Source organism: Solanum stenotomum, chromosome 8, assembly GCF_019186545.1.
Source record: "Solanum stenotomum isolate F172 chromosome 8, ASM1918654v1, whole genome shotgun sequence".
NCBI classification, from domain to species: domain Eukaryota; kingdom Viridiplantae; phylum Streptophyta; class Magnoliopsida; order Solanales; family Solanaceae; genus Solanum; species Solanum stenotomum.
Genome location: NC_064289.1, coordinates 4,851,530 through 4,868,386, shown reverse-complemented (window position 1 = coordinate 4,868,386; position 16,857 = coordinate 4,851,530). Strand labels below are relative to the sequence as shown.

General features: G+C 36.0%; 4 protein-coding genes across 4 annotated transcripts in view; 2 read left to right on the top strand and 2 right to left on the bottom strand.

The window, feature by feature from the left end:
• The window catches only part of LOC125872947 (structural maintenance of chromosomes protein 3), a 138,320-nt gene that overhangs the window by 106,093 nt on the left and 15,370 nt on the right, over positions 1 to 16,857 (bottom strand). The window lies entirely within an intron of this gene.
• LOC125872952 (E3 ubiquitin-protein ligase RHF2A-like) lies at positions 941 to 6,396 on the top strand. Its single transcript, XM_049553772.1, has 9 exons — positions 941 to 1,092; positions 1,769 to 1,900; positions 1,981 to 2,027; positions 2,993 to 3,055; positions 3,153 to 3,261; positions 3,355 to 3,749; positions 4,129 to 4,236; positions 4,350 to 4,689; positions 6,094 to 6,396. The coding sequence occupies exons 2-8, from the start codon at positions 1,769 to 1,771 to the stop codon at positions 4,654 to 4,656; spliced, it is 1,161 nt and encodes a 386-aa protein (XP_049409729.1). The 5' UTR covers positions 941 to 1,092; the 3' UTR covers positions 4,657 to 4,689; positions 6,094 to 6,396.
• LOC125872961 (DNA-directed RNA polymerase II subunit 4) lies at positions 6,893 to 10,200 on the bottom strand. Its single transcript, XM_049553782.1, has 6 exons — positions 10,052 to 10,200; positions 8,497 to 8,605; positions 8,088 to 8,165; positions 7,943 to 7,976; positions 7,774 to 7,842; positions 6,893 to 7,233 (listed from the first exon to the last, which is right to left on the bottom strand). The coding sequence occupies exons 1-6, from the start codon at positions 10,098 to 10,100 to the stop codon at positions 7,156 to 7,158; spliced, it is 417 nt and encodes a 138-aa protein (XP_049409739.1). The 5' UTR covers positions 10,101 to 10,200; the 3' UTR covers positions 6,893 to 7,155.
• On the top strand, positions 11,007 to 16,499 carry LOC125872953 (E3 ubiquitin-protein ligase RHF2A-like). The gene is made up of 9 exons (XM_049553773.1): positions 11,007 to 11,171; positions 11,873 to 12,004; positions 12,084 to 12,130; positions 13,359 to 13,421; positions 13,517 to 13,625; positions 13,720 to 14,093; positions 14,500 to 14,604; positions 14,717 to 15,056; positions 16,230 to 16,499. The coding sequence occupies exons 2-8, from the start codon at positions 11,873 to 11,875 to the stop codon at positions 15,021 to 15,023; spliced, it is 1,137 nt and encodes a 378-aa protein (XP_049409730.1). The 5' UTR covers positions 11,007 to 11,171; the 3' UTR covers positions 15,024 to 15,056; positions 16,230 to 16,499.

The window sequence follows — 16,857 nt, the reverse complement described above, 5'->3', positions numbered from 1 at the left end:
ACTATTTATAGAAAAGAATTACATATAAAAAGGGACGGAGGGAGTAACTAATAGGGGTGGGTGATTTGATAAAATTATATCTATCATTTATTGCTTCTTAATTTCTATGTCAAGTCAATAGTTGACAACTATTGTTGGACAAATGGAGTAAAAGATATATAAAAAATTTACGGATATAAATTTATTCGAATCTCGAAATTCAAAAATGCCATATAAGTTGGGACGAAGGCAATATTAATTAGAATATCATTAAAAATATTTATTGCATAATATTTTTTCCATTCATTTTTATTTGTTTATTATTTTACAATGTATTTTTATTTTTACTATCATATTTAATATTTTTTTTATATTTTATCTTTTAACATTAATTATTTAGATGTGTCAAGTCGAATGACAAATATAAATGAATGAAATAAGTATTTATTATTAATTTATAACATTTAAATATAATTAATTAACTTTTTAATATTATTTTTAAAAAATAAGTATTTTATAGAGTAAATAGTTCATTTTGCTTGTTCGCTTTGATAGCCAAGCATCAGGCAATACTTTGATTTTTAAATTTGATGTTAAGAAAATTCAAAATTTGTTGTCTTAAATCTTTTTTTAAATACCTAAATTTTGATATTCGAAATTGGGCCACTTGTGTTTTCTCCAATTTATACATAAATTTTATAGCACATCTTAATATTCAGATTTACAAAATTTAACAATAATCTTAATAGAAAATAAAATAGAGCTAAAATATAAATATGAGTTTTACAAACTTCTAAAAGATTTTCAGCTTAAAAAATTTATTTATATTCAATTATATATAGTAGGAGGGGTAAGTGAACTAAAGCCACGTGTTGAGAAATAAAGCTCAGTTTGATTCATCACGCCAAAAAAGTACTCAATAAATATTAAAGAAAATAAGAAAAAGAAAGTATAAATAAATATATTTCTATTATAAAAAATAAATAATGCATAATCAAAGGGAAAGTTCAAAGTCTTCCTCGCTTTTCCTTTCTGTGGTTACCTCTCAAAAAACCCAAATTCATCTGATCAATTTGTTGTTTGATCCTCCCTATTAGTTGAAGCTTCTTTGAGGTAAATCTTTGTTTTGTTAACTTGATCAATTTTAATTTAATGGGTGTTTGAAATTTAGCATCTTTTTACTAATTGGAGTACTGGGTTCTTGTTTTCTTTTCCCTTTCCCCCCTTTTCTAGTTCAGATGATTGAATTTGCGTTTCTCTGATGTGGGTTACTTTTTTTTTTTTGGAAAGGGATAATTAAATGAAGATTTTGATATTTGATATATGTTGATTATTTTAATTTTAAAGATGGTGTTAGATTGTGTGGTGATATTTGGGGTGGGGTGGGGTGGCTCTTCTTAGTACTGGTGATGAGTTTGAGATGTTATTCTATAAATTTTGTTTGATAAAAATGGAATCTTGGGGTTTTTTCTCTGAGATGTTGTTGGAAGTGTATTAATCAGTTATGAATTTTTAATCCAAGATAAAAAAAATTGGAAATCGATACGCCTTAGACTGGAAAGAAACTTAACTCTAGTGAGACATTGTATTGTCTCAATGTAGCATTTGATTTTCACCTGCAATGAAGTAGTCATATTACCAGTGTAAGTAAAAAGCAGACAATTTGGTGTTGAGGGTTTTCTTTAGATTTTCTAACTTTGCATAGGGGATTAGAAGTTAGAATGCTTGTTGTTTTCTTGGTTTCTTTATTAAAGTAGAGTAATGTTTGAAAGGTTTTATCTTTCGACAGATGGAGGAGGGCAAGATGTCTGAGGATATTTTGACTTCGGCTGCGGCATTTGTGGAAGGTGGAATTCAGGATGCCTGCGATGATGCTTGCAGCATATGTCTTGAAGAATTTGCTGATAGTGATCCTTCTACAGTATGTATTCTTCACATTATCCGGTATTAACGTGAACAGTAGTGCTTCATCATGGAGTAATATTATCTTTCAACTTGCAGGTGACAGGCTGCAAGCATGAGTTCCACCTTCAGTGTATTCTAGAATGGTGAGTGAAACCGTTCTCTATTAATTAGATGTCTCATGTCTTAACTGTTCTTTCACTTATCTTTCTGATGCATAGCACCTTTTATGACTTCCCCAAAAGATGACATTTTGTGGATTTTGATGGCTGCCTTAGGGCCTTTGTTCCTCTAATGCCGTAAAGATGAGTTTAAGGCTTTCTTGTGTAAAATTAGGATTCTCCATGGAGTGCCTCTGGTGGGAACATATAAGCTAGATAGGGCCTTTGGATTTTCCCTTTGTATCTGATATATTACTCTGTTGCCCAACTTTTGGATTCCATGGTTTTGTTGGAGGATTATGTGCTCCTATTGAACAGTTTGCTTGAAGATGTAAGAGAAAGGTGGTCATTTTGATTTCAGCATTGTGATTCTTTCTGATAAGTAACACACCCATAAATACATAGTGCTTGATGTTGCTCAGAGATTGTGACTATAGTGGAACGTAGTCGTAATTGATGACTCAGAAAAGGGTGTGACATCCGTAGTTTCTTCCATGATTTTTGGTGTTCCATCTCATCTGATCTTTTTACCGACTGCCCAGTCAGCAGGAGGAGGGGGTTGTTCTTACTGTTGGTTTCTTGCTGTTTCTGTCTGGAATAGTAAAAGAGTGAACAACATAATGAAAAGTCACTTCTTGAATCACCAAAATCTTCTATTACCATTGAATCCGTTTGGAAGGTTAAATGCAAGTTGTGTTAATTGGTTGAATCATGATTAAATTTGCTGTTTTGTTATTAAAATTAGATAAAGACAACATTGGAGCATTTGATTTCGTACTTCTTATTTGGAACAAAGTTGTGTTCTTTAGAAATTGTCATGGAAGATATTCATTTGAAAGACTATGAGCTTTGGATCTTGATTGTATGTGCTGCAAACTGTGTCAAAAAGGCATGCATAGAGCTTTATTTCATAGCGAATATCCTGATAATTTTGAATGCATATGTTGTAGGTGTCAAAGAAGCTCCCAGTGCCCCATGTGTTGGCAACCTCTCAGCTTGAAAGACCCTAACAGGTTCTATTTTATTCTCAAATCAGCCACTTGCTTATCACTCCATGATCTTCCTAAGTCCTCCTTCAAAGGCTTATTGATAAATGTGCTTCTCTTTCAGCCAGGAATTGTTGGATGCAGTAGAGCACGAGAGGAACATCAGGATGAATCCTCCTAGAAACACCACAATCTTCCACCATCCAACTTTAGGAGATTTTGAGTTGCAGCATGTTAGCATTTTTTAAGTCAACACAATTTTTTCTTCTTATAAGCTGTTTATGGTCCATTTTGTGACAAAATCTTGTGGCACATTTCTTTCACAGTTACCGGTAAGCGCAACTGACTCTGAGCTTGAAGAGCGTATCATTCAGCACTTAGCTGCTGCCGCTGCCATGGGAAGGGCACGCCACATTGCTAGAAGGGAAGGTCAGCGAGGTAGGTCCTCAGCTCAAGGTCGTCCCCAGTATCTGGTGTTTTCAACTCATCCAAATGCTCCTGCTGCTGCTGCTGTTCCTGCTTCATCTTCTAACCAGAGGAGTGGGGGTGAACCCACTCCTGAAGTCTCGGTTTCTGGTCAGGATTCTCAGACTATTGCTGTTGGAGAAGGTTCGGGACAACTACTTTCTCAACCTCCTTCTTTTCAAGCTGATGAGGTTTCTGCCTCTGGGTCAGGATCAAATGCTGCTGTTAATCAACTTGGAACTTCGTCACATAATAGGTAATTTTGTTTGTCAGATTTGTCCAGAGTTTTGATGGCTTCCTCTTTTATTTTGCCGTAGATGAGTTACATATTATAGTCATGGGACTGGATCCTCCAAAATGGAATGAGTTCGTAATTACTACCACAAGAAAGCCGCCACCCTCACCCTTATGAGTTGGGGCACAACATAAACGCCTTCTCGTGTATTTTTTCCCTTTTTGATGGCTATCTTATGCCTCTTAATTCCCAATCACCATGAATGAAGAGTGCGTGAGCAAAGACTCAACATATCATAAATATTTAATTTTAAGAAAAAGGGGAAGAAGGGGAAAGTAAAGGACAAATGAGTCCACTCTATTCTCTTATTTGTGCTTATTATTGAGTTACCGTATTGTAGGAGGAATCCTTCTCAATCTTCTCCTAACAATCAAGACAGAGCCGGACCATCAGATTTTCAGTCTTTTTCAGATTCTATGAAGTCTCGGTTTAGTACAATGTCAATGAGGTACGTGGAAACTCTAATATCATCTTTTCTCATTGTTCAGGTAACTTCTTAAACATCGGAAAATTTTAATTGTTTGTAAGTCTTATTTACTTGCTTTGATCGTTGTTTTCCAGATGCAAAGAATCTTTAACCAAGAGTTCAAGGGGTTGGAAGGAGAGATTTTTCTCTCGCAACAGTTCAACATCAGACAATGTTCCTGAACCTAGGAATGAAATGAGGGCAGCTGTTGCCACTGTATCACACATGATGGACCATCTGGAAACTACAGATAGCAGAACCAGTTCTGCTGAATCAAATATACTGGACGATACTTTACCTGTCAGACATGCTGAGCAGCATATACCTGAGACTGATGATACTCATTCTATAAATGAGGATAACAGGCAATCCCCATGTGCTGCAAGTTCTGGTTCAAACTAAGTTTTATATGAGTTGAAGCATTTTCTCTTCAAGGTAACTTGTCTTCTTCTAAGATTTACAATTACTTTTGTCTCTCCACCCTACTCCAAACTCAAACAAGAAAAAAAGAAACAGAAAACAGAAATAAAACGAAGTGGGAGAACAGTAAGAAAAAATGGAAGTTTTTTTTTTTCCATGGATACTACATGCTGATGGCTTTTGTGGTCTCCAATGAGTTTGGCACTTAGCACCTAGAGATATGATGATAGGAGCTGCTCCTTAAATTTCAAATGCATACACATTAGTCACATTGACACAGAAACCCTTTGTTGTGTCGAAGCAAGTTGCTATAGCCTATAGCAGTACACCATTGAGCACATTGACTGCCTTAATTGTCATATGGCTTCTGCTGCTTTCTGGCATAGCCACATGACTAGAAAATATCTCTGTTATGAGATGTATATTTTGGTCAATATCCATAGAAAGAAACCATTGCTATTTTCAGGATAAACTTCTATCCTTATGTTTGTGTATTTCAGATGCACCAACAGAATTTGTAATTTTTGGAATAGAAGTGCAGTGGGAGGCTTGGAACAGATGCTAGAGTATTTTCTTTTGATTACAGTGGTGTACCCAGCCATCTTATGCGCACCTCGACTAATTCCATGGGGTACGTGCTACCTCCTACCAGCACAAGTACTGGGTAACTTTGCCGATCAAGGCTTGGACAGAGAGGAAAAATCACCTACTGTTTTATTTTCACTGGGATTTAAACCTGAGACGTCATGGTTATCATGCCTTTGAATCGACCACTAGGCCACCCTTGGGTACACATGCTAGATTCTGGACTCCTCCATATGTTAAGTCCTGGAATTCCCCATCACTATATCATGGAATATTTTAAACTTCTAAGAAGCTTTGGCTAAACTACTTCATTTGTATGCTAGGAATAATAGTAATGCGCAGAACTGCTCCTATGATGAACTTCATTTGGAAGTTCATACTTTTGTAGTGAATTGCTGTGACCAGATAGTTCATGGATAAGCTGATAAGGCAGACTGATAAATGCTAAACTAAAATTTAAGAGTCTCCAAAGCTTTGTTAGTTTCACCATCATGAAGAACTTGTCCAACATTTCCATCTAGACAAATAATTTGTTCTGACCAGTGACCAATATCAAGTCCCATTAGAAGTGGTCTTACAAATACCACAGATAGACATTTATGTGTCTTCCCATGATTTCCTTTTAGTACTATTTGGTACAAACCAAATTCTTCTTCTTCTTCTTCATCTTCTTCTTCCTGTTTATCTCTCTCTTGGCTGTTTGGAAGGACGGTGTCTAGGACCAAAATTATCTGCAATTTTCTTGCAATTCCATTCATTCTAATATAATTTCTGGTTGTGTCTTCTTGATAAACAACACTATCTATCTATTACAATGAATTTGTCTTTCTGCAGGTGGATACTCTTGCCAGCATCGATGATATATGGTGTGCATCTTATTGGACGTGTGGGGAAACACTAATCCGTTGAAGTGCAACACTGAATGTTAAGATATAGAGGGATGGATGTCATCATTTTGTCCAAACCGTGTATATGTATGATTATATAGATGTAAATTGACCCATTCTGGGTAGTAGTACTGATGACTTCAGCTGTTCTCTTTAATCTTACATGAAACCCTCCTTTGTAATCTTCATAGACATTGCTGGACAGTTACTTGACCAAGGTTTTCTTGGGATTCAGTTGCACCACATGTTCATCTTTAACAGACGTCAATTTTGAGTAAACGTTGATTTGTATATTGATTAGACATTTTCCTGGTGCCTTCTATATGGTTTAGTTGTATGATTTATGATCGTATAAGTAGTCTTCATAGCATTATAGGCACTAGAACTTTACCTTATCAATGCCTTTTAATGGTTTCATTCATTCTCTTGCTATGTTTTTATTCAGAGTTGTGTATTGGCCTGCAAGTGGCCACACACACCAAAAAAAAAAATACACAGATGAAACGGAAGGCCAGTCTAGTGGAGTCTAACTTTTGCTTTTTTTGTTATTTCGAAGATGCAACGACTGCAATGTTTTTCTAATACAGAGTTCATTGAGTTCGAGTAGTGATTGAATATGGTTGTTTTGTGTTATGAATCACTCAAAAAGTTCACTGATTGAGTGATCCAATCTCATTTTAAAAAAAAGACCCTCAGGACCCATAGCTAATATTCCAATCAATGCATGCTCTTATTTGCCTTTCACGAAAGCGAAACAACAAACCTTGTATATCATTACAATAGTTTAAGTCCGTCTACCAAAGGATTGTGGTTACAATCAGCTACCAAAAGGAAAAAAATGTTCAAAGAGAAACGAGTCGATTGTTTTCTTCCTCAATCAACAAATAAAGTTTTCAACATAATGCCAGAGCCCAATTTGCATTACAGAGCTGTTACTAATAAATACATGGTGGTACAGGCTCGTAAGCAGAGACTGCTGCAGCATAGCAAGACAAGCACAATGATAAGACTACTCGAATTTCTTTATTAGAGAAAGGTCTGTTAGCATTTTCTCAATTGCTTCCTCATCAAGTGCACGTCCTCTATTCTGCAAGCATGGAAGGGATGTCAGTTAGCCCGAGTTTATGAAAAGAGTAATAGGAGGATATATTGCTGGATGATTAGACTGTACAATTGGGAAAACAATTTTCTTTTTGAAGATTCACTGTCAGGCACATTTTCTAAAGAATTCTTTTAGACTTGTGGTGAAATGTTGCGATCACACACACTGATATGTACAAGCAGCTCTGACTAGATTAATGTTATGCCTTCTTAAACAAATGAAACAGCAGATGATACATGGTGAAAAGACGAGGATCAATTTATACACCTCCAAAGTAAAAGACTTTCTTGGCAAAATTATTAGAACTTCCAAACCACCCATGAAATAAACTCTGGACGTTAAATCCCTCAAAGGACCAAGTAAGACAAAGAAAAGCTACCTAACAAGTGAAGAAATTGTTTAGGATGCCCATTTAAAGCATTTTGGATGTGTTGTCTGAAATTATAAAGTCCAGAAAGTACTACAACTCTAGATATCTGCAATACAATATGTTCTTATGTAACGTTGAATATCACGCATGAGTACCTTGATGGATGGGACCATGGCAATACCTTCCTCAACGGTTTCGGGGCAAAGATTCCCAAGAACACAGAGCTGCACAATATTCAAACTTATAAACTGCAGTTTCCATGAAGATATTGATGGTGGTACAAGTATGAAGTAAATTAGGAAAATTAAAAGATCAGATTCCTACCTCGAATTCAGCAAGTGGATACCTACTAAGGATCCTGAATCGAGGTTAAGGTTTACATTCTATAAAAGGACTAGTCATTGTAAATGCATAAATGTCAAAAAGAAATACTGAAGTTTTTCAATCTAAGCCACAGGTAGGAGGATACTCTCGAGCTTGTCTAACAGCATCAGGGTTCTTGTACCGACTGAAACGCTTCACATATTGCAGTGACTTTTCAAATACCCTGGAAGTCAAAGGTAGCCAAATTAACCAAACTTGAGAACATGATGGCTACGCACATGTTATCTCTTCAAAATAACATATTTAGATGTTGAAAGAGTATCACCATGTCAGTTTGGCATAGTTTTCCTTAAGAATATTTCTTTGCATTTTGCCAATATATGAACATGAAAATTTCACAAAGTGGTTCGCATAAATTGAAAAGTTGATATGGAGGAAGACAACAACTTATCACAGACACAGAATACCAATTATTTTGTACAGGTAATCCAGCTTGCACTTAAATATCTGAGCATTTAATGACATAACAGGAACATCTAGATTTATATACATACTGCGAAATCTGATTGGTTGGATCATCAGACATCTGCTGGAGCTGCTCATACTTGTGTTCAAGAATCAAAGCGACTTCACAGTTCATTAGACATTTGGCCTTCAAAAACTCTGAAACCGAAGTACCAAAAGAAGTTAATGAACTTCATCAAGAGATGTTGTTTGTATGCATACGAACAGGAAAGAGACTACAGACTTTGCACAAGCTTTCACCATGAGTAATAGAGATAAGCTGGAGGGATGACAAGGGAGGGGGATCCATTTGATGATTGGGGGCACACACTTAACCACTTCTCTCCGGCTTGGCTGACTGAATATGTGACAGGAGAAATTATCGCCTAGTTTATAACTTTAGGCTTTAGTATGGACATGGACGAAGAAAATAAACTTCACGTATAGACAACAGTTAGCAGAGTATCCTTATGTCAACTCTATTTCTCTCTCTCCACATGGTCCACATAACTGCTTAAGGAGTGACTTCCCAAGCTCTCCTCCTCACCCCTCTTATGCTTTCAGCAACTGAATAATATCTTCAGAGAAATTGGCCTTGCCAAGCAAAGGCCAAAAAGATTAAGCACAGCTTCCATTTATCACCGCCTTGCAGTGGGCGAGAATTTCAACATCCTCTCCCATCTCTTCACACAAGACCCACCAACTGACAAGCATTCCTCTTCATTTTCTATAATTCTCATCCATAAATGTGGCACTCGAAGCAGCTGCCACATTAGAAAAAATGACCTCCTTTAGAGCTCTACTGCCCAATACTGTCTGGGTAGGAAATTGTCTGTTCCCCTGTGGGGAGCTTTATAATAGACAGACTACCTATAGAACACCTCCCCTCCTCCCAATCTGTAAATTCATCCTAAATTTCATATCTCAACGAGAACGATGAATGCAACACCATTAATCTAATCCCCCTCCACTTCATGCCTCAGCAATAACCTCTATTGCCTGAAGCCTTCAACAATCCATCGACAAACTTATATGGACAGCTGAAAACAATTCTGAAGTAACTAACCAAGGATAAAAGAAAAAAAGCTTTAAAGATGCTCATCACGATACAGATGCTAAATAGTTAAGTTAGACATACAGTGGAGCTAGGCAGTTTGAAGTGACTAAAGTCTATAAATGATCACCACATATGAACAAAAAACAATCTTGTTCTTGATTCAGAAAAAAGTAAAATGTAATATCAAGTCTCTTCTCATACACATTAAATCAATAAAAAGAACCATATGCACCACATAGTAGCCTCAGCCAGTTAACTATTTTATCCTGCATTATATTATTAAAAAAAAGACCCTAGAATCAATCCCAACAAATTGGGGAAAAAACACAATACTACACAACCCATTATAGGAAAAACAAAATCTTGATGAAAAAACTTGACTTCCCCTTGCCTTCATGGTTAAAAAAGCAAGAAAAAACCTATTTGTATGAGTAAATTGAAGAAAAAAAAAGATTTTTTAAGTATAAAACTCAATTTCCAGAAAGTAAAGCAATTCATATAACAATTAAACCGATTCATAAAGTGTATTAAAGAGTAATCTTATTTACCATCACCAATTTTGAGCTCAGCGGCGTTTTCTTCTTCTTCCCCAGACATCTTGTACTAGAAAAATTGCTAATTGAAGAAGCCAGCCTGCTATATAAAGGCAAAATTCGAGAATTTGGAATTTAGGTTAATGTCCTCGAATTTTATTATAATTATGGTTATGCCCCAGAAGAAATCCTCCTTCTAATCCAATAACATATTTGAATGTGGAAATAAAAATATTATTTTTTAAAAAAAAGGTAATAATGCTAAAAAAAAAATTACTTCTTTTGAATTTAATTCACTTGATTGAAATAAGGACCATACATGATCAATAAGATCATGGTAATATATATTTGATGATTAATCAAATACTTAAATTCTCACGTAAAAATATAATTGAATCGAGTCAATAAAAATAATTTTCTACATTTAATATTATAATCAATAAAATACATAACCAATTTATTAATTAATATTATTTATCAAGAATCAATTGTATTTTTTTCATCAAAATAAATAACTCTTTTTTTATTTTTATTTTTTAAAATTTGAGAAAAAAAAACAAAAATCGAAATGTTAAAATTATTCATTCACAACTATCAAAAATAATAAAAAGTATAATATATATTTATTTTTTTATTTAATCAAAGTAGTGCTTTTTTTCCTAGATATCCTTTTAAATAGTTTGTTAATGTAATTTTCTTTTGCATTTGTCGTGTATTGTCTTAGTTTACTTTGAATTTTACTGTTCTTTAAGAAATAATGATCAATATGAATAATTTATTACAATAATAAAATAAAATAATTTTTTTTTCTTAATATGTCAAAATATTATTAGTATTATTTTTTTGGTAGCTCTAACTAAAATATTGTCCAAACTCCAAAGTGCCTACTAAACTTACCTTATAAGAAAGCTATTTTGGGCTCAGCCCTCAAAAAGAAAAAAGGGAAAGAAAGAAACCAGAAATAAATAAATAAATAAAAATAATAAAGACCAAATAATCAAAGGGAAAGTTAGAAGTCTTCTTCTTCCTCTTTGTCCTTCCACTATTTTCATTTCTGTGGTTTACCTTTCAAAACCCAAAATTCTTCTGATCAACTTGTTCTTTGATCTGCCTTATTCATTGAAGTTTCTTTAAGGTAAGTTTTCAGTACTTGTATGGTTTTGTAAAATTGATTAATTTTACTTGTGGTGTCTGAAATTGAGCTTCTTTTACTAGTTGGAGTAGTGGGTGGTTGGTTGCTTTTTTGAAAAAAAAAATCCATTTTTCTGTTCAGATTTTTGTGTATCTGCGCGATTTTGATGTGGGTTTCCATTTTTTAATTTTTTTTTTGGCTGTAGAGTGGTTTTGGGAGGAAGGAATAATATAGTGAAATATTTGAATTTGTTGTATGGTTTTTATTTTTGTATTAAATTGTGGTGGGGGTTTCATTTAAACTCTTTGCAGTGCTGGGATTGAATTGTTGTTCACAACTTTGTTTAATTAACATGGAAATAATGGGGTTTAGTCCCCTATTTGTTATTCTTTGAGCTGCTGTTGGATGCTTATTAATCAATTGTGAAACTCTTATCGGAGACCAGCAAACCGGTGAAACAGTTATTGCTATGCATATTAAGCTGAAGAGAGACATTGTTTGTCTCTGTAGCATTTGATTCTCACCTGTAATTAATTAGTCAGATTACCAGTGAAAGTGAGAGCAAGTAAGGTAATTATTTGGTTTTGAGGGATTTTGTTAGGTTTTTGTAAATTTGCGTATGAGATTATAAGTTAGAATGCTTGTTGCTTTCTTGGCTCCTTTATTAAAGTTGAGTGATGTTTAAAGGTTTGATCTTTTGACAGATGGAGGAGGGCAAGAAGTCTGAGGATATTTTAACTTCGGCTGCGGCATTTGTGGAAGGTGGAATTCAGGATGCTTGCGATGATGCTTGCAGCATATGCCTTGAAGCATTTTGTGATAGTGATCCTTCTACTGTACGTATCGTTCACATTATCATATGTAATGAACGGAATGGGCTCTATCATCGAGTAACATAATGTTTTAAATTTGCAGGTGACTGGTTGCAAGCATGAGTTCCATCTTCAATGTATTCTTGAATGGTGATCCAAATGATTCCCTATTAATTAGATATCTCATGTCTAAACTGTTCTTTTCACTTATCTCAATGATGCATAACACCTTTTTATTACTTGCCCAAAAGATGACATGTTGTGCACATAGATGGCTGCCTTAGGGCCTTTGTTGTTCCTCTTGTGCTATAAAGATGAGAGTTGTAGGCTTCAATGTGGAAAAAGTAGAATTCCCTATAAAGTGCCACTGGTAGGAACCATAAAATGGACGTAGAGTATTTGGACAACGTCAAAGAGCAAAATACTGCAATTAAGAATGATATAGGGCTTTTGGAGTTTGTCTTTTTATGTGATATATTACTCTGTTGCCCAACTTTGTAGTGCATGGTTTTCTTAGAGGATTATATGCTCCTCTTGGACCTTGAAAATGTAGGAGAACAATGGTGACTTGATTTCAGCATTGACTCTTTTTTGTAAGTAGCCTGTCCATAAATAAACTGTGCGTTACGTTGCTCACTGCTTGTGATTAGATGATGTGGAATGTAATCACAATTGATGACAGAGAAAAGGGTGTCACACCAGTAGTTTCTTCCATGATTTTTGGTGTTTCATCTCATCTATTTTTTTTTGATTTGCACCGGGTGTCCGAGTCTCTTTGAGCCCCGACTAATCCCGGGGATGCACAGGCCCTCGGCAAGGAGTTTCCCGCAAGTGCACCACGGTTAATTCAGGTTTTACCCAGTCCGATGGCATTTCATCTCATCTATTTTGTACCAGAGTTTCCACAAAAGAGTCCAGCAAGCAGGAGAAGGGAGGGGGGTGGGGGTGGGGGGCTGTTGTTTCTGTTGGTTCCTTGCTGTGTCTGTTAGGAACAATAAAAGAGAGCAAAAAATGACTCTTTTTTTTTATATAAACAATAGAAGTGACTTTTTGAATCACCAAATATCTCCTATTTACCATTATTCCAACCAAATCCTTTTGGAGGTTAAATATAAGTGTCTTTGATTAATGGAGTCGTGACTATATCGCCTATTTCTGATACTAAAATTAAATAAAGATCAAGTTGGAGCATTTTTTTTTTGAACAAAGTTCTATTCCTTACAAATTATATTTGTCACTGAAAATTATCAGTTGATAGATTATGAACTCTTTGGATCTCTGACTGTATATGCTGCAAATTTTGAGACTAAAAGGCATGAATGGAGCTTTATTTGACTGCGCTAATATCCTGAATAATTCTTGAACGTATGTTACACAGGTGTCAGAGAAGCTCCCAGTGCCCCATGTGTTGGCAGCCCCTCAGCTTGAAAGACCCTAACAGGTTCTGTCGTATCCTTAAATCAGCCACTTGTTTATCACTCTATGATCTTCCTTAATCCTCCTTCGAGGCTGTTGATAAATGTGCTTCTCTTACAGCCAGGAGTTGTTGGATGCAGTAGAGCATGAGCGAAACATCAGGATGAATCCTCCTAGAAACGCCACAATCTTTCACCATCCAACTTTAGGAGATTTTGAATTACAGCATGTTAGCATTTTTTAAGTCCACACAATTTTCTTCTTTCTATGAGCTGTTTATGGTCCATTTTGTGACAAAATCTTGGGGCACATTCCTTTTACAGTTACCATCAAATGCAACTGATTCTGAACTTGAAGAGCGTATCATTCAGCACTTAGCTGCCGCCGCTGCCATGGGAAGGACACGCCACCTTGCCAGAAGGGAAGGTCCGCGAGGTAGGTCATCAGCTCAAGGCCGTCCCCAATTTCTGGTGTTTTCAACTCATCCAAATGCTCCTCCTCTTGCTGGTGCTTCATCTTCTACTCAGAGGAGTGGGGGTGAACCCACTTCTGAAGTCTTGGTATCTGGTCAGGATTCTGCAATTGTTTCTGGACAGCCAGTTACTCAACCATCTTCTTTTCAAGCTGATCAGGTTCCTGCCTCTGGGTCAGGATCAAATGCTGCTGTTAATCAGCTTGGGACTTCCTCAATCAATAGGTATGTTTGTGTCTCAAACTTGATTCAGAGTTTTGATGGTTTCCTTTATTTTTTTAGCTCCATATGAGTTACAATGTTGCACTTACATATTATAGTCATGGAAGGAATCCTTCAAAAATGCAATGATGTCACAATTACTACCACAAGAAAGCCATCACCCTCGCCCTTTCGAGAAAGGGGCACAGGAAAAATTCCTTCTCGTGGATTTTACCCTTTTTGATGGCTATCTCATGCGCCTTAATTCCCTTTCACCGTGTATGAAAAGTGGGAAAACAAGATGAATCATATCATAAATGTTGAATCTTAGAAAAGAGGGGAGAGGAGAAAAGTAAAGGCCAAGGGACAAGAAAAATATAGCTAATATATTCTCTTATTTTTTGCTTATTATTGAGTTATGGTATTGCAGGACTCCTCCTCAATCTTCTTCTAACAATCAAGACAGAGCCGGACCATCAGATTTTCAGTCTTTTTCAGATTCTATAAAGTCTCGATTTAGTGCAATGTCAATGAGGTATATGGAAACTCTAATATCATTTCTTATAACTCTTCAGATGACTTCTTAAACATCAGATAATTTATTTGCTTGTAATCCCTATTTACTTGTTTTGATCGTCATGTTTTAGATACAAAGAATCTTTAACAAAGAGTTCAAGGGGTTGGAAAGAGAAATTATTCTCTCGTAATAGTTCAACACCAGACCATTGTGCCGAATCTAGGAATGAAGTCAGTGCAGCTGTTGCCACTGTATCAAACCTAATGGAGCATTTGGAAACAACTGATAGCAGAGCCAGTTCTGCTGAATCAAATATATCGGAGGACACTTTACCTGTCGGCCATGCTGAGCAACATGCACCTGTGATTGATAATACCCATTCTTTGAATGAGGATAATAGGCAAGCCCCATGTGCTGCAAGTTCTGGTTCGAGCTAAGTTTTGAATGACTCATAGCACTTTCTCTTAAAGGTAACTTGTCTTCTTCTAAGAGTTCCAATTCTTTTTAGTTTCTCTACCCTCCTCCCTTACCCACCCTCCCCCCCCCCCCCCCCCCCNAAAAAAAATGAAGAAAGAGATGGAGAGAGATCCAAGACAAAAGTGGAACTGTATGAGGAAAAAAGATGGTTTCTCCGAGGATACTACATGCTGGTGGTTTTTGTCGTCTCCAATGAGTTTGGCTCTTAAGCACCCTAGTGCTTCTGGGTACGATGATAGGAGCTGCCTATTGTATTTCAAGTGCATACTGATTAGAGAGACAGAAAATCCTTGTTGTGTCGAAGCAAGTTGATATAGTAGACCATTGAGCACATTGACAAACCTTAGTTGTTACGTGACCTCTGCCGCTTTTTGGAATAGCACATGACTAGAACCATATCTCTATTGTGAGATTTATATTTTCGTCACTGTGGACAGAAAGAAACCATAGCTATCTTATGGTTGAGGAAAGACTTTTATTTCTTATCTTTGTTAATTTCAGATGCCCGACAGAACTTGTATTTGTGGTATAGTAAAAGTGCAATGCAAGGCTCGGAACACATGCTAGAGTTTTTGTACTCCTTTCATGTGTAAATTCCTAGAATTCCCTATTCATTTTTGTAACATGTTGTAGTACTTTCATGGTGTCAGACAGATAAAAAAAAAATTGTTTAAAGAAAAAACGAGAGTAGTGAGAACTGTGATCAACAAGAATTTGATGATGTGGACCGAGAGGAATAAGGAGTTTTAAGAGTGTTCCTATGACTTCCTTTTAGCACTATACCGAATTCCTTTAGTCAATTAGCAGAAGGTACCTTTCTTGCAAGAAATGCACTAGGTGTCCTCCTTTGGGCAAATCTTCTGGTGATCCTCCAGGAACCGAACTCCAACTTCTGGCACGGAGGCTGTTTTCACACCTCCTTTTTATATGGGGTTAAAAGTTAAAATTGCAGTGCGGAATGATCCTTTTTGTGTAACTTCCCCCCTTTCTTGTTCTTCTTCCTCCCTTTATCCCTCTCTCTCTCTTGGGTGCTTGGAAGAATTGTGTCTAGGACCAAGATTTTCTGCACTTCTCCTGCCTTGTATTGTAACTTCTCGTTATGCATCTTCTTCTTTTCGTCAATGCAGAGTTATCTATTGATTACAATGAATTCCTCCCTCCTGCAGGTGGATACTCCTGTCAACATCAGTAATATATATGATTGCATTTTATTGGATCTGTGGTGAACGCTAGTACGTTGAAGTTCATCACTGAATGTAGCCTCTGTTTCAATAAAATAGGAATATGGATCCCATCATTTGGCCCAAGCCGTATATATGTAATGATAATATAGATGTAAATTGTCCTGTTCTGGATAGTACTGATTAATACAACTGTTTTCTTTAGATTTTACAAGAACCCTCCTTTATAATCTTCGTTAAAAATTCTTAGATTAATTTTTTCTTGGGATCTAGTTACATTGCACTTTCACTTTTAACACAAGCCTCAATCTTGAGTAAAGTTGAGTGTGTACATTGATTAATCATTTCTTAGGTGCCTTTATTTCTGTTATGTTTAATTTTATGATCATATAAAGAACCTTCCTAGCGTTATAGGTACTAGAACATAAAATCTTGCAAGTCGTTACACAAGATACATATGTAACGACTGGCAAATCAAGTGGTGAAGCATAGGATGTATATGTGTATTGGCAGCAATGACAGACGTGTATAATACAACCAATGTGCTTACTTGGTTGTTGCATCGCGCGTATTTGTCTCAGATAAGCAAACATACCAACCCTTGAATAGTTTA

What these genes read in the sequence shown, in the direction of transcription:
- LOC125872952 (XM_049553772.1), top strand. Translation starts at nt 1,769, where the DNA reads ATGGAGGAGGGCAAGATGTCTGAGGATATTTTGACTTCGGCTGCGGCA. An exon ending in CTGATAGTGATCCTTCTACA is followed by an intron (nt 1,901 to 1,980) that starts GTATGTATTCTT and finishes TTCAACTTGCAG; the next exon opens with GTGACAGGCTGCAAGCATGA. An exon ending in TTTAGTACAATGTCAATGAG is followed by an intron (nt 4,237 to 4,349) that starts GTACGTGGAAAC and finishes GTTGTTTTCCAG; the next exon opens with ATGCAAAGAATCTTTAACCA.
- LOC125872961 (XM_049553782.1), bottom strand. Translation starts at nt 10,100, where the DNA reads ATGTCTGGGGAAGAAGAAGAAAACGCCGCTGAGCTCAAAATTGGTGAT. An exon ending in CCAACCAATCAGATTTCGCA is followed by an intron (nt 8,166 to 8,496) that starts GTATGTATATAA and finishes TTTGACTTCCAG; the next exon opens with GGTATTTGAAAAGTCACTGC. An exon ending in GCTGTTAGACAAGCTCGAGA is followed by an intron (nt 7,977 to 8,087) that starts GTATCCTCCTAC and finishes ACCTCGATTCAG; the next exon opens with GATCCTTAGTAGGTATCCAC.
- LOC125872953 (XM_049553773.1), top strand. Translation starts at nt 11,873, where the DNA reads ATGGAGGAGGGCAAGAAGTCTGAGGATATTTTAACTTCGGCTGCGGCA. An exon ending in CTTCAATGTATTCTTGAATG is followed by an intron (nt 12,131 to 13,358) that starts GTGATCCAAATG and finishes TATGTTACACAG; the next exon opens with GTGTCAGAGAAGCTCCCAGT. An exon ending in GAGATTTTGAATTACAGCAT is followed by an intron (nt 13,626 to 13,719) that starts GTTAGCATTTTT and finishes TTCCTTTTACAG; the next exon opens with TTACCATCAAATGCAACTGA.